We start from the raw sequence: 15,110 nt of genomic DNA, 5'->3' as shown, positions 1-15,110 counted from the left end.
CTAGTCCGTCTAACTACAACTCGATGTCTCCCCACTTCCTCTCAAGTGGCGTATGAACACTCATGGCACAGTCATCATCTGTTTCCACTTCTTTCTCCGCCCTTGTTGGCGCAGCCTTGGTCTCAGAAGCCTCTCCCTTGCTCTTCTTCCTCGGACACTGGCTCGCATAGTGACCCAGTTCCCGATAGTGGAAGCATTTGACCTTGTAGAGGTCCTTCTTCTTCCGTTTCTCCTGCTTTCCCTCAGATGCTAGGGCAACATCCTCATCTTCCTCCTTCTTGATTCTGACCCTCTTGCCGTTACTTCCCGCCTTGGTTAGCCTTTTGATTTCTTCTTGACGAAGAGCCACCCACTGTTCCTCCCAATCTGGAAGGGTCGACTTGCCCAGTATGCTCTGGACAAATACCTCCCAATCCTCTGAGACTGCGTTCAATGCGATCCTCACCAACATCTTCTCTTTCGGCGTGGCCCCTATGGAAGTCAGCTGATCCCGGATCTCTTTCAATCGACCGAGGAACGTGTCTATCTATCCTCCCTTCTGCATCTGGTATGACCACAGCTGATTTTCTAGTAGCATCTTCCTTTGCACGGAAGTATGCTGATACAATTTCATTGGGGCCTCCCACATTGCATTTGCCATGTCCTTTTCGACAATATGTGGTATTACATGGTCTTTGACCCTGTCAAGGATGATGCTCTTGGCTCTTGCCATTGCCTCCCCGTACTTTTCGTTCTCAGCATGGTCAACTGGGATTGCTATCGTGTTCAAGGAGAAGTGCTTGAGATGATTCATGTTTAGAACGGACAAGATCCTGGCCTTCTAGACTACGAAGTTTGAGGCTCCGTCTAGTCTGTCATGATCTCTTATCCCATTCATTGCCATTTCGTTGCTACTCTTTTGACTCTTTTGAGTCTCTCTACTTCCCTCCTGGAAGTTCTTGGTGTGACTCCCTCTGAGCCTCGATTTCCCTCCTGGAAACCCCTCTACCAATGTCAAGATTCCCCCACTCCGAGTTAGTGCAGCTGCAACACTGATCCGGATTTCTTGGCTAGAAATCCTCGGTAGCAACTCCCTCCTCCTTGGTCTTGCCCTATTAGGTATTGTTCTGATCACAGTACCCCACCAACTTAACTCCACAACTTACCCACAACCTCCTATGCCCCAACAAACTGAAGGATAGATCCTCTAGGCTCTACGCAATCACGACACCAGCAAAATCGACACCTCCTAGCCACGGACGTCAATCCTTTCTGATTGAGAAAGATGACTGGGCACTGCGTAGGTCAGGTCTGCTCCTCTCTGCCATTGCATTGATCCTCTTGCCAGCTCGAACTGATGATGCAGGCACTGCATCACCCCTTCCTTGCTACTTTTCTGCTAGGAACAACTTCTGTGACTCGGGACAATTGTTCCTGCTGCTGCTGCTTTGCTCGGCTGATGCCTTCAGTTATCTTGTGACCTTCAACCACGCTCCAGTACCATGTTGGAATTTCTAATTCTAACCCGTTAGAAATCCTTCTTGTACTTTCTGATTTATTTCTTCCTACTTGTTCTGTTAATTAACAAGTTATTTACCATGTAAATATTGAAAATAAATACAAGTACAGTCTCAACACATACAGATCAACAACTGAAAGAAAAACAAGCACACAAGTGACACCGTTATTTTTGGACTAATGTCCCCAGAAAAACCCAATGCTGGAAAACCGGTGTAGCTATCTGAGGGTTTTATTATTAAGTAGTTTCAGAATACAATCTGGGTGCCAGAAATGGCTCACCCAACAGAGAATGCCCTCGGTAGTAGTACCTCTTAGTCGGAGACAGATATCAGCCCCAATCAACTCCACGAAATCTGCAAGCGTCAACCTCTAGGGTCTGCATTAGCCTCTCTGGCCAAGCATCAGCCCAACTAGCCCTGCGTTATCCTCTCGAGCCACTACGTCATCCACGCTGGCTCTCCTTATGCTTTGCGCAGCTCCTGGCTACCTCTGCGTGGCCTCTAACCGGCTCTGCATCCCTCTCTCCCGGCTTCTGTGCTGATGCTCTCGGTACCCTCTATGCCTCTCTGTTTCCGTATTCATTGTCCCTCAGCTGCAACTCTGATCACTCATTCGATTTCCTCAACAAGCCCTGCCCCAAAAAATCGAATTCTTCAACCCAGTGTGTTCTCCAAGTGACCCTCAAGCCTCCTCTTATACTTTTCTCGTTGACAAATCAACAACCGAGATTAAGTCCCTACTCAATGGCTAAGATTAGATTTGGCTTGATCCATGACTTTTGGACCATTCTAACACAGTTTTATATTAATTCACATTAATATTTTATCTTCCCTAAGTTTTAGACTTAGGGACTCTATTAAAAATATTAATTATTTAATATCTCTCAAACTGTTTAGAATTTGCCCAAACCCTTTCTGGGTAATGGAGATCTCATGTGCCTTAGCCTCTCCACCAAGTCTTCTCAAGCCCACATGACTTGACTATCCAAACATTAGTGACAACTTCAAAAATTCATAACTCAAAGTTCTAGAGCTCTGATTTGGGTGATCTTCGAAGCATTGGAATCGCCACGCCAAGCTCTATCACCTCAAATTTTCTCATGCTCAAATTCTTCATGGTTTTGGCCCAAATCTCAATGGGTGCAAACCCCCTACCTTGGTTTCCAAGCCCACAAGTGACTCTTGTGACGTTTTGTCCTCCAAACCTTGAACCCTAGGGCTTGGAGTACCTCCCAAGCTACTCAAAAATCAACAATGATGCAACTTGTGATGGAGTCTTGGAGATAAGGAGACTCCTAAGAGTCTTGAGACCTTTCATCATACAACTTGCCATTGAAGAGGGAGAGAGAGAATAGATGATTTCTTCAAGAGTGTCTTTCAACAAGATAACCAACAACGATGTGATCTTCAACCTTCCTTCCTTCACCTTAGCTTCGATACCATGTTGAGAAATCAAGGGTACTGGAGATTAGGGTTTGATTCCTCTTACTTGATAATTACCTTGTAAGATTTGTTGGCATTAATTATTTTGTTATAACTTCTTCATTAAACAATCACCAAAACCATAAAGCACATGAAGATCACAAGAACAAAAAGGAACACAAGATATAGGCTCCAAGCCAAGGCAAAACCCCTCCAACGGGAAAACCCAGAAAAACTCTTCTCTTCTTATAGGATCAGTGCAAAGTGAAACATTCAAGACGCAAAGACCAAGATCAAAACTTCTTCAAGCACCAAGTCATCCCTCCAAAGAAGCCTTTCTCAAACAAGTCCAAGTTCACAAGATCAACAACTTCAAAAACATGCCCAACTTCACTTCAACTTCGCCCATGCAGCTTCACAAAATTTCGGTCCTGCCATTCATATGGATGGCCCATAATCTTCGCACATGTGAGCTAAAGTTATCAAAAATAGAAATCCTTCTTGTTTTCCCTTCTCTTTTTCTTCTTGAGCTTCGCACTTGATTCTGTGAAAAATCGGCAACCCGATTCCTACTACAGCAAACTGATGATATTTCTCCTATTTGTTAAATTATTTGAACAAATTACTTGCAGTTTTCTATGACAAATATTGAAATCATAGTTTTAAAAAACGGAACCAGTGATTGGACTGGTCCACCTAATAAACTGGGTTTCAAACCGGAGCCGGTCAAACCGGGATTGGTCAGTTCTAAATGAACTGGTCTTTTAAAAATACATGAAATAATTAGTTTTTAATAAAAAAGGCTATTTTTAAAATTTTAAAACCATGATTTCAAACCAATAGAGACAAAATGTGCAAGGTTTTCTCATCTATATAGCATGTAAAGGTGAATATATCAAAATGGCATCGAGTGCAATACATATCAGCAACAAAATACATAATCAGTGAAGCTCTAAATGGCCTCTAGAGTTTGAAAACAATGCTCTAAGCTATGGGGTAACTGACCTACTACAAGTCTACATATCAGTGATCAACAACATGATCACTCCTCATCATGATCAAACTCATCACCACTACTAGACAAGAGATCATCAACATGAGCTACATAAATAATATGGCTCAGAGTTTGAGGACTCCTTAAACTCCTCTACAACTTTAGTAGTAGTAGCAAAAATAGACATCAAAACTACATGGTCACTCATGAAACTCATCATTGATTCAACGCTACTAGAAATACATAAACATCATCTAGCTCAAAGTCTTCAGACTTGGATTGCTCAACCTTATAACATGATAGAAATTGAAAAGGTTTAACATGCCTAACCAATGATTTTTATTTGAGTGAAGGGTTCATCTCCTCAACCTTATAATGTGGTAGAAAAAGACTAGCATGCCTAACCAGTTGTTTTCCTTTGAGTGGAGGGTGCATTCTTGTTAAGGCCATGGTAGAGGAGCTCAACAATCAATACCACCAACATCAACAAAGTTCAACAATCAATACCACCAACATCAAGGTTCTTAAAGGGCTTCATGCTCTTGATCAAATGCCAATCTCATATTATCACACATGATAGAATCAAATGGAAACATTGCAAAACCCCAAACCATGAAATCCTGAAAACCATTAAGTCTGTTGAATTTTGAGTGAAATCTAAAAGTCTAGTTTCTCCATATGAAATCCAATGAGGTCGAAACCACTCTCAAACATCTTGAGTCATTTCATGGTAATGTTAAAAATTTAAGTAAAACTGACATTTTCTTTAATTTTCATTTTCATATCCTTTTACTTTAAGAATTTAACGTCACCATTAATTGCCAACATTGCTAGGGTTGAGATGTGTCAAGAAAATGAGAGGGTAGGCATGTTTCTCTTGGAGGGACTATTATTGGAGGAAAACAACCCCAAATTTCCCTCAAAACAACGTCAAAATTCACAAAAATGCATTCTGTGGGGTTGATAGCTACCCTGGCAATAAACCGGTCAGTTTATGATGGAACCGGCCGGTTTGACCATATACCGGCTGGTTAGGACCGATTTTTATAATTTTTTGGCGAAAGGAGGGGTCAAACCGGGTTTTTTTGCTGGTTTGACCCGGTCGGACACTGCAGCCTACACAAAATAAAATACTACGGAAACTAAATGCTGCACTGTAGAGAAATAAACACACACACATTTACATAGTTGTTTTTGGACAATGTCCCCGGAAAAACCTAATGTGGGAAAACTAGTGTAGCAGCTGAGAGTTTTATTTATTATGTAGTAGTAATATGAGTACAAATCGTTAGATGCCCAAATTGGCTTTCTGATACCAAGAAATACTGACAAGGAGATAGTGAGAAAAATCTCACACTGTCACTAACGATCCGAATCTGATCCAGGCTTTGGATGGCTGGCCCCACGCAGCCTCTACGTCAACCTATGCAGATCTGCGTCACCTCCTCCTCTGATCTTTTGCTAGTTGGAACTTCGATCCTCTGGCCTTCTGGTCTCACGCCCGACTTCTGGCTCTGGATTCGACTTTTCCAGCCTAATCTCAGACTCCGTTTGAAGCTCTGCATTGCCTCTCTGAACCTCTCTCTGTCTTTTCTGCCTTGCACTCCCCAGAACTGGAAAAATATTCTCCGGTCTACTATCCCTGCCCCTATCTCACTGCTTCGACTTTACTAAGTCACTTCCGGCAACTCATAGCTGCTACTTAGGAAATCGACTTCCCGGCAAAGTCAAACTGAACAAGTGTGTTCTCCAAGTGCCCATTGAACTCCTTCTTATCACTGTTTTAAAAACCGGTTGGCTCGGAACCGACTCGGCCAAGTTGGTCCGAGCCAGGCCTCAAAACTATGACTCGGCCAAGGATTCGGTTCAGCCGGCTGGGTTAATACCGAGCCGGCTCGGCTGATCCGCTCTAACTCGGTCGAGTTAGTGACAGCGACCCAATGAAACCGGAAACAACAATTTTTTAAAAAATCTTCTTTTTGTGGACTCCAAACTGGTTTTAATATTGCCTATTTGGTCTTTGGGGTCCATTCCCCTCTCCCAAATCCTATTTAACCCACTCAACCCCTCGCAATCTCTCACAACCATCTCGTGCATTTTAGTGAGAATTTCAGTGAGAGTTTGTGAGGAGTTGTTGAGTTTGTTTTTGGAGCAGCAGTGAGGAGTCTTGGGCAAGCATTGTAGCTAGAGTGAGGAGCTTCTTAGGCAACCATTTGGAGCAGCATTGAGGAGTTGGTTTCTTGGAGCAAGCTTAAGGAGGCAATTTGTGCCTGGAGGTATTTTTTTTACTTATTAAATTTTATGTGCAAATCTAGAAATCCTAAAGAGTGTTTTTTGTGAAAGAAATGAACATTGAATCAATGTTTTTTTTTTTCATTTTCAGATTGTTTGCTTTCATTTCCAAGTCAAAAAATGGCACCTAGAGTGAAAGATGCTGCTTGGGCATATGTTGAAATGGTTGAAAGTCAAATGCATTGCAAATTTTGCCATAGGAAAATTAAGGAAAGTCCTAGGGGCATTAATAGGCTGAAACAACACTTGGCAGGGATTAAAGGCCAAATTACTCCATGTACCTCACTAGAAATTGGGGAGATTAGGAAGGATTTGTTAGTCAACTTTGAAAAGTTTAAAGAAGATAAGGTTAGGCAAAAAGAGTTAGAGGTTGAAATTGGGAGGAAGAGGAATATACAAAAAATGATGGCTTCCAACCCCCATTTTGATTTTGAGGGTTTTTCCTCTATCCCTTGTACTAAGGCATCCAACCCCTTCCGATATGTTCCTCCCTCTTTTGAGTCTATTCAAGAAAAGGGAAAGGGTAGAATGAAAAATGGTGATATGAATATCAAAATTTATTTCACTCCCTCCTCTCATCAGATGCACATGGTCCTCAAGCTAGTAGAAGTCAAATGCAGCCCACTTTAGATGACCATTGGAAGAAAGAATTGAGGGAGACTGCTTGTGATTACATAGCTAGATGGTGGTATGATGCTGATATCCCCTTCAATGCTTCCCGTTCACCATATTATGAGCCTATGTTTGATGCCATACATGCTGCTGGAAAAGGCTTCAAAGGCCCTACTATGCATGAGCTAAGGGGGTATCATTTGCAGAAAGAAATTTTATCCATTAATGACTATTTGAAAGATTTCAAGGACTCATGGGCAAGAACAGGATGTACCATCATGTTAGATGGATGGACTGATCAAAGAAACCGTACCATCATAAACTTTCTTATCTTCTACCCACAGGGAACCCTGTTTCTAAAATCAGTTGATACATTTGATAAGGTAAAAGATGGGCAATTGTTGTTTTAGCTATTGGATGAGGTTGTTGAGGAGGTGGGGGTGGCTAATGTTGTTCAAGTCATTACAGATAATGCCTCTAACTATGATCTTGCTGGTAAACTGTTAGAGGAAAAACACGACCATCTTTTGGACCCCATGTGCTGCGCATTGCATAGACCTCATGCTTGAGGATATTGGAAAATTAGATTGGATCAAAAAACACTGTAGATCATGCCAAAAGCATAACAAAACTATCTACAATCATTCATGGATTTTGAGCCTCATGAGGAAACACACTGGGGGCAGGGATATTATTAGGCCTGCCATCACTAGATTTGCTACTCATTTTTTGACATTGCAATCTATGCTTTCACAACATAGAAACTTGCAAAAGATGTTTTCTAGTGAAGAATGGAATCGAAGCCAGTGGTCTCACAAACTGGAAGGCAAAGAATTGAAAAAGAAAGTTAATGAAGAAATATTTTGGAGAAAAGCAATAGAGATTGTGAAGCTCGCTGACCCACTATTTAAGGTGTTGCGGTTGGTGGATGGGGAAAGATTGGTTATGGGCTTCATTTATGAGGCTATGGATCAAGCAAAGGAGCAAATAAAGAGGGCATACAAGGATAAAGTGGCTAAGTATGGGCCCATTTGGGCAATCATTAATGAAAGATGGAACAATCACCTCCATCGCCCTATACATGCAGCTGGGTATTTTTTGAACCCATGGTATCATTATAAAGTTAAGGCGACAGGAGCTTTGAGGGGGGAGGTTAGAGATGGATTGATTGACTGCATTAATCGCATGATCCCATTGCAATGTGATCAGCTAGAGATACACCGACAGGTCACGACCTTCACCAATGCCTCAAATACCTTTGGGAAGAACCTAGCAAATATTGCAAGAGAAGCAGATGAGCTAGGTAAACAAAAATTTCAAGTTTTAAATTCTTAATAGTTTTTTTGTTAAATCGTTTATAATTTGAAAGTTGGATATAATTTGTAATTTTGTTGAGCTAACTCATTACTAATTCTTAATAGTTTTTTTGTTAAATCGTTTATAATTTGAAAGTTGGATATAATTTGTAATTTTGTTGAGCTAACTCATTACCTTCCTATGTGTTTTGCAGCACAATGGTGGGAGGCTTTTGGTAGCCATTGTCCTGAATTGCAGAAGTTTGCAATTCGTATTTTGAGTCAAACTTGCAGTGCTACTGGGTGTGAGTGCAATTGGTCTGTCTTTGAGAGGATTCACACAAAGAAGAGAAACTGTTTGGATCAAAAACGGTTAAATGATCTAGTCTATGTCCAATACAACCTCCGGCTCAGACGCAACCAATTGCTGAACAAAAGACTTGATTCAGATCCCATTGTGTTGGAAGACATTGATCCAACATCAGATTGGGTAGTGGAGAGTCATCCAACAAAGTTTGCTTTTGATGAGGATATGGATTATGAATTACAGACAATAGCATCACTCGAACATAATGTTCAGTTGAATGCAGATCCTGATCCACTTGTACCAGCCTCAGCCTCACAGCCAGCGAGTCCTCCAGTTGCAGGCGCTTCCTCTGCTCAGCCATGACAGAAGCGCATATCTCGTCTATCTCAGCTTGCATCTACTGCACAACCTACCAGTGCTACCACTTCTACAGTTGCAGTTGGAGATGATGATGAGGAGGAGCCATGGGGCCCCCTGTCTGACTCTGATGATGATCCAGAGATTGATCCACATGATCTTGGCTCCTCTGGCAATACAGCCAATAGTATTGGTCACAATTTACTTTTGTTTTAGAGGCCATTTTTAGCCTCCTTGGTTATGTGTTTTTGTTTGATCTCTATATCATGATTCATGATCATGTATGTAGTGGACAGTGCGCTTGGTGCCATTTTGATATAATGGATATATTCATGAGCCTACTTTGATTATATGTTGTCTTCTATCTATATTCTAATGTTGTGTGTTTGGAATCATCTCTATGTGGAATTTTCCCAAATGATTTATGGGTATTGGAGAATGCATGTGTCTTAGCCTCTCTACAAAATCTTGAGGCAAGAGCACATCTGATGCTACAAAAATCAACACTCCCTCTTAGCAAGGAATGTGCTCTAGTGCTGCAACCTACTGAAGAATCACTTTGTCTCTGCACCATCTCCTGTTGTGCTGTTGATGTTTTTGCTCTACCGCCCACCAACTACTATGCAACTTTGATATGAGTCGCATCTCTGTTGCTGCCGGCCCTGTTGAATTGTTGCCAACACTGCATTTGCATTGCAACCCATCCCATTTGCTGTTGTTGCAACTGTAACATCTGCAACGGAAAAGTATCCAAAATACTAAACTAACTGTGGTCAGTATGATGCATCCATTGTCCAAGTTTTGTCTGCTGCTAGCCTTTGCGCTGTCACTGAAGCCTCTGTGCTGCTGGTGACTTTGCTCTGCACTGCTCAGTCTCAGACCGCTACTAGCTACTGCATCTGTCACTCCCACACCTGACTGCAGCAACTGCCATTGGTCCATCCTGCTACTGCTGACTATAGGCTCCCGTAGCAAGGTCTTGATCCAAGAGGTGGACCTCCTCAAGAATCTTGCCCATTCTGTAGCTCTTTGGGGCTACAACTCTAGATCACCCCACCTCACCCCTGGAGGCATCTCGATGATCATGGCAAACTCTTCCTCCAGTCTGGAGGACAACCTGTCGATCTCAGCAGATGCATCTTGTTGATCCTACTTCTCTTCTTTGTCCTCCTTTTTTAGAGGACATTGAGTACTGTAGTGGCCCAACTCACCACAGCTGAAGCACTTGATCTTCGAAATGTCCTCCTTTCTTTTGCGTTGCTCCTGCTACCCCTTTGATGCAAGGGCCACATCCTCCTCTTCCTTCACTTGCTTTGATCCATTGCTGCTACTGCCACTGATGGTGGCCTTCACCAGATCACGCCTCATTTCCTCCTGCTGCAGATTAGCCCACACACATTCCCAGTCTGATAGTTTTTCTTTGCCCAGGATGCCCTGGGCGAAAACTTGCCAATCTTCAGAAATGTTATTCAGCGCGAATCTTACAAACTCTGAGGGTTGGGGTGCTGAATCTATTGAAGCCAACTGGTCTTGGAAATCATCAAGCCTCGTAAGGAAGGGGTCTACGCGCTCCCCTTTCTGCATCCTCGTGCATCTCAACTTATCCTCCCAGTACATCTTCCGTTGCTCGGAAGATCCTTCGTACAACGTAGCTAATGCTTCCCACATCTGTCGGGCAATATCCTTACCAGCTATATGGGATACCACATGATCTTGAACTCCGTCGAGAATGATCCTCTTAACTCTCGCCATCTCAACCTTGTACTTCTTAAGCGGATCTGCATCGACGGGTACAACTACCACACTATCGACATAAGTTTTGAGATCATGCTCATCTAGAAGGCAGGAGATCCTAGCATTCCAGTTCACATAGTTGGAGGCTCTGTCCAACCGATCTTGATCTCTCTACCTAGCTAATGCCATCTCTCCTTAAAGAAAATGTCGAACTGCTTCCTCTTCTCCTCTACGCAGTTGCTGCCCAGCTATTCACACTCCCTTCTGGAGTGAGAAATCCCGCACACAACTACTGCTGCTCTGCTAAGAAAATTTGAACTTCTTGCCTAGAAGTCCTCTGAGGAAGGAATTCCCTCAGTATGTGCTCTTCTCTCCTTCTGACATTATTCTGCCAGCAACTGTTGCAAAATAAATATGTCCCAGCAGAAGATCTGCTCTCCAAAAAAGTATGGTGGTCCCTTCTGTCTCTGGAAAGCTTTGATCTGGAAATCAAATTTCTTTGTCAACTCACTCAGAGAAATCGATCTTTCCACAAAACTTCAACCTCCTTGTCCCAAGGAAATACACTGCCCCTTGAGGGGTTCGAATTGCTACCTACGTAGAAATTCAAATTGCCTCCTTCCTTCTGTGCTAAGCTCTTCTACTTACAATTTGTGCTTTGATTCCATGTGAAAAATCGATGACCCGATTCCTACTGCAACAAACTGATGATATTTCTCCTATTTGTTAAATTACTTGAACAAATTACTTGCAGTTTTCTACAAAAAATAAAATACTCCAAAAACTAAATACTGCACTAGAGAGAAATAAACACACACACATTTACACAGTTGTTTTTGGACAATGTCCCCGGAAGAACCCGTTGTGGGAAAATTGCTGCAACAACTGAGGGTTTTATTTATTATGCAATAGTAATTTGAGTGCAAATCGTTAGATGCCCAAATTTGATCCAGGCTAGGGATGGCTGGCCCCACACTGCCTCTGCGCAGCCTCTGTGTCAGCTTACGCAGATCTGCATCACATTCTATGGGCTCTCCGTCACCTCCTCCTCTGATCTTCTGTTGGCTAGAACTTTGATCCTATAGCCCTCTGGTCTCGCACCCAGGCTTCTGGCTCTGGAATTCGACTTTCCCAACTAAATCTCAGACTCCCTTTGAAGCTCTGTGCTGCCTCTCTGAACCTCTCTCTGTCTTCTTTGCCTTGCACTCGCCGGATCTGGAAAACTCTCCTTCGGTCTACTATCCCTACCCCTCTCACTGCTTTGACTTTACTAAGTCACTTCCGGCAACTCACAGCTGCTACTCAGGAAATCGACTTCCCAACAAAATCGAACTGCACAAGTGTGTTCTCCAAGTGCCCATCGAACTCCTCCTTATAATCTCTCGTTGGAGCACCAACGGCCAAGATTAAAACATAATCAAGGGCTAAGATTAACTGGGAGTTGATCCTCGTCTTCTTCTAGAAGATTCACACCTGATTTAATTAATACCCTTTAATTAACTAGATTTCCTAAGTTTAGACTTAGGGAACCATTTTAAAAAGTTAATCATTTTAATTAAATCATCTCTAGGTGGAATATTCCCAAACGATTTCTAGGTATTGGAGAATGAATGTGTCTTAGCCTCTCTGCAAAATCTCGAGGCAAGACCACATCCAATGCTATAGAAATCAACAGATTTTGCTTCTCTTGCTTGGAGATCGAACTTGTGAGTGAATTTGTCCAAATGAGGTCAAAGTCTCTTCCTTATATAGCCTTTCATGTGGTTGAATTAGGCCTCCTTTAATGCCGACTTCTCTTTGGTAGGGCTGACTTGGTCTTGGGGTCAAATAGACTTGTCTAGACTCAAAAATAATATTTTCTTTTGATTACAAATTGCCCGAAAGCAACTTTGACTCATGACGAAATTTCTCATCGACTCAAGAAACCCTAGAAGCATGAAGACCATGCTTATCTAGTCTTTTCTTTTTCATAAAATTTACATTGATATAAGTGCAAATACATTTATGAAGACTAAACCTAGTTACATTTTCTAACAAGAGGTGCATGGCTGATGAAAATGGTGGAGGCATATAGCATATGATCATCAAGAATGAATGTCAGGGGCTGCTAGTTGGCTGACTGTCAAATGTAGGAGAAATTTTTTATCCCATGGGGTTACCCATTTTGGTGGGTAACACTGCCTACTTGCACTCTCCTCCTTTGGCCTGAATTCCTGTGAGTGAAAGTTCTTTGTCACTCTCTCTTGAAGACTAAAGCAAAGATCCTTTATCACTCTCTTGTCCAAATACTCTGTGTGTGTCTTTCTCCTGCACCTAGCCTTGCCTTTATAATTTTGAGTTACTGACCAAATCATTTAACCATTGATGACAATGTTTCCATAACCCTAATCTGTCAATGAGATTGATGGTTGAGATTAAGTCCTGATCAATGGTCTATATTAATCTAATTCACTAATGTAAAAACCTTTACATTTTATTAAAAATTAAACTCACTTTTAATAAACAGCATTTCACTTTAATAATTCTTTGAATTAAAAATAAATAACTAAGGGAAAAATATGGATGACTTCATATGTCTTGACAGAGACCTGTGAAGTAAATGTCTGAGCTACAAACATCCACAGCATAGTCTTCCGTTCAGGTTTTTGTCAAAATTATATGTATGAAGTTAGATGAATTTTCCAAACATCACTGTAATGTCATTGGAGTATTTCTTTCCTATACGGTAATTAGTAGTTACATGTTTTAGATATGATTACAAATAATGTATATAAATTTCTCTATGTTTTGCAGCTTCTTTCTGGGGCTACTTTAATAGGAGGCGCATTTTGCTTCTGTGCTTTTCTTTCTAAGAAACTATATGGCTTCATCCCACTTTTTTCAGTTGGAGAACTATTAATATTTGCTACTCAGGTATTTTTCCATGCCAGTATACATAAAAGTGTAATTCCAAAAGTCAATTCCATTTTTTTGAGAAATTCACATGTGCTCTATTTGTATGTTGACTAATATATGTAAGAATGTATTAAAACTTTATAAGGTTTCTTCGACTGTAAAATGTATCATCAAATATGTTGTATGCTATAGCAATACTTATAAAGTTGGCAACTGAATGCAATCAATGTTGCTAGCTGTAAGTAATTGTTTTTCATGTGTAGTTGATGGTTGCACACTGTTCTGTGACATGCTTCATGTTTTTCTCAATTTCATTTTTTTTGAACATGCAACAATTATAGCTTTTATCCTTTATATAAAAGGTTCCTCCAGCCTTTGCATGAAAAAGAGTAGGGTGATTAGGTAAACCCGATTGAGATTGCATTCTAATGATTGAATCTGTTTTTATGTATAGTTGCTATGTTTTCCCATAATAGCATGGATACTGTACCTGGGAGTTGGGTTTCACATACCTGTCATATCCCTGCTCTTGGAAGCTTGGGAGCTTATCAGAAATGCTCCTTGTTTGTTGGGAGCTTCTTTAAGAGTCTGGGAACATTTCAGGAGCTTTTTGGGAGCTTGATATGGGTGCTCCCCAGTGTTTTAAAAACCGTTTTCAAAAACCGGTTACCGGTCAAACCGGCCGGTTAGCAAGCTGGCCAGTCCGAACTGGCCAAAAAACCCGGTTTGGAAGGCAGTTTCTCCAATTTTTGGCCCTAACCGGTGAAAACCGGCCGGTTTAGGATGGAACCGGCCGGTTTGTATCAAACCGGCTGGTTCCGTCCTAAACCGGCCGGTTTTAGGCATGCCCACCATAACTTGCAAAAAGCGGATTTCTAACTGTGGTTTTGGGGTTTTGGGGGGGAACTAAGGGTGTTTTCCCTCCAAAAACACCCTCTCCAAGCTATAAGAGGCCCCTCTCACTCTCATTTGTCTCACACAACTGATTTGGAGTGTTTGTGAGTGTTTGTGAGTTTGTTTGTGAGCTTGGAGAGTGTTGAGTTTTCGCTGAAGTAGTCATCTTGGAGTTGGAGTTGGAGCTATTTTGGAGATAGTGTGTAGCTGTCAGTGGAGTTGCCATCTTCAAGAGGAGGCTAAGGAAGCTAGTTTGCATTTCCAGGTAAGGATTTGCACTTGAAAATTCCTTATTTGACTGTTGTCCATGAATTAATTTTTTTTATGTGTTATAAACTTCTCACTTCTATGATCTACCATCCAAGGAGTCATCATGCCTCCAAAAGCCAGAGATACTGCATGGGCTCATTGTGATATGATTCATGGCAAAATGATCTGCAAATATTGCCAAAAATCCATTCAAGGAGGGGGTATTAACAGGTTCAAGCAACACTTGGCTGGGATAGGAGGCCATGTAAAGCCATGTGGAGCACCAAATGAAATAATAGGGCATATTAGGGCAGAATACCTTCAGAAGTTTGAGACTCAAGTCACTGAACCAATAGAGAAGTTTGTGACTGCAAAGTTTGGGAGTCGAGACTCAACCAACTGTGTTTGATCATGATGACTGAGACTCATGAGAAGTTTCAACTTCAAGTGATAATGTTGATCACTATTATAGTATTTACTATTATCATATATGTAGAGTCTAGACTGAAGTCTTGTAGTAGGCCACTGGCCCCATAGTTTGTAGGCTTTGTTTTTGCACT

The 15,110-nt window shown here is 41.6% G+C and overlaps 1 protein-coding gene across 2 annotated transcripts in view; it reads left to right on the top strand.

Moving 5' to 3' along the window:
- LOC149261990 (Major facilitator superfamily protein) overlaps window positions 1-15,110 on the top strand; it is a 399,155-nt gene that overhangs the window by 327,868 nt on the left and 56,177 nt on the right. For both annotated transcript variants that reach the window (XM_089423184.1, XM_089423175.1), the window contains one exon: window positions 13,306-13,425. In XM_089423184.1, coding sequence (XP_089279310.1) covers window positions 13,306-13,425 — 120 coding nt within the window. The remainder of the gene's footprint in view (window positions 1-13,305; window positions 13,426-15,110) is intronic.

This window comes from Pinus tabuliformis, chromosome 6, assembly GCF_031772625.1.
Source record: "Pinus tabuliformis cultivar Carrire ecotype Pingquan chromosome 6, CPIR1, whole genome shotgun sequence".
NCBI lineage: Eukaryota > Viridiplantae > Streptophyta > Pinopsida > Pinales > Pinaceae > Pinus > Pinus tabuliformis.
This window is presented reverse-complemented; position numbering and strand designations above follow the sequence as displayed.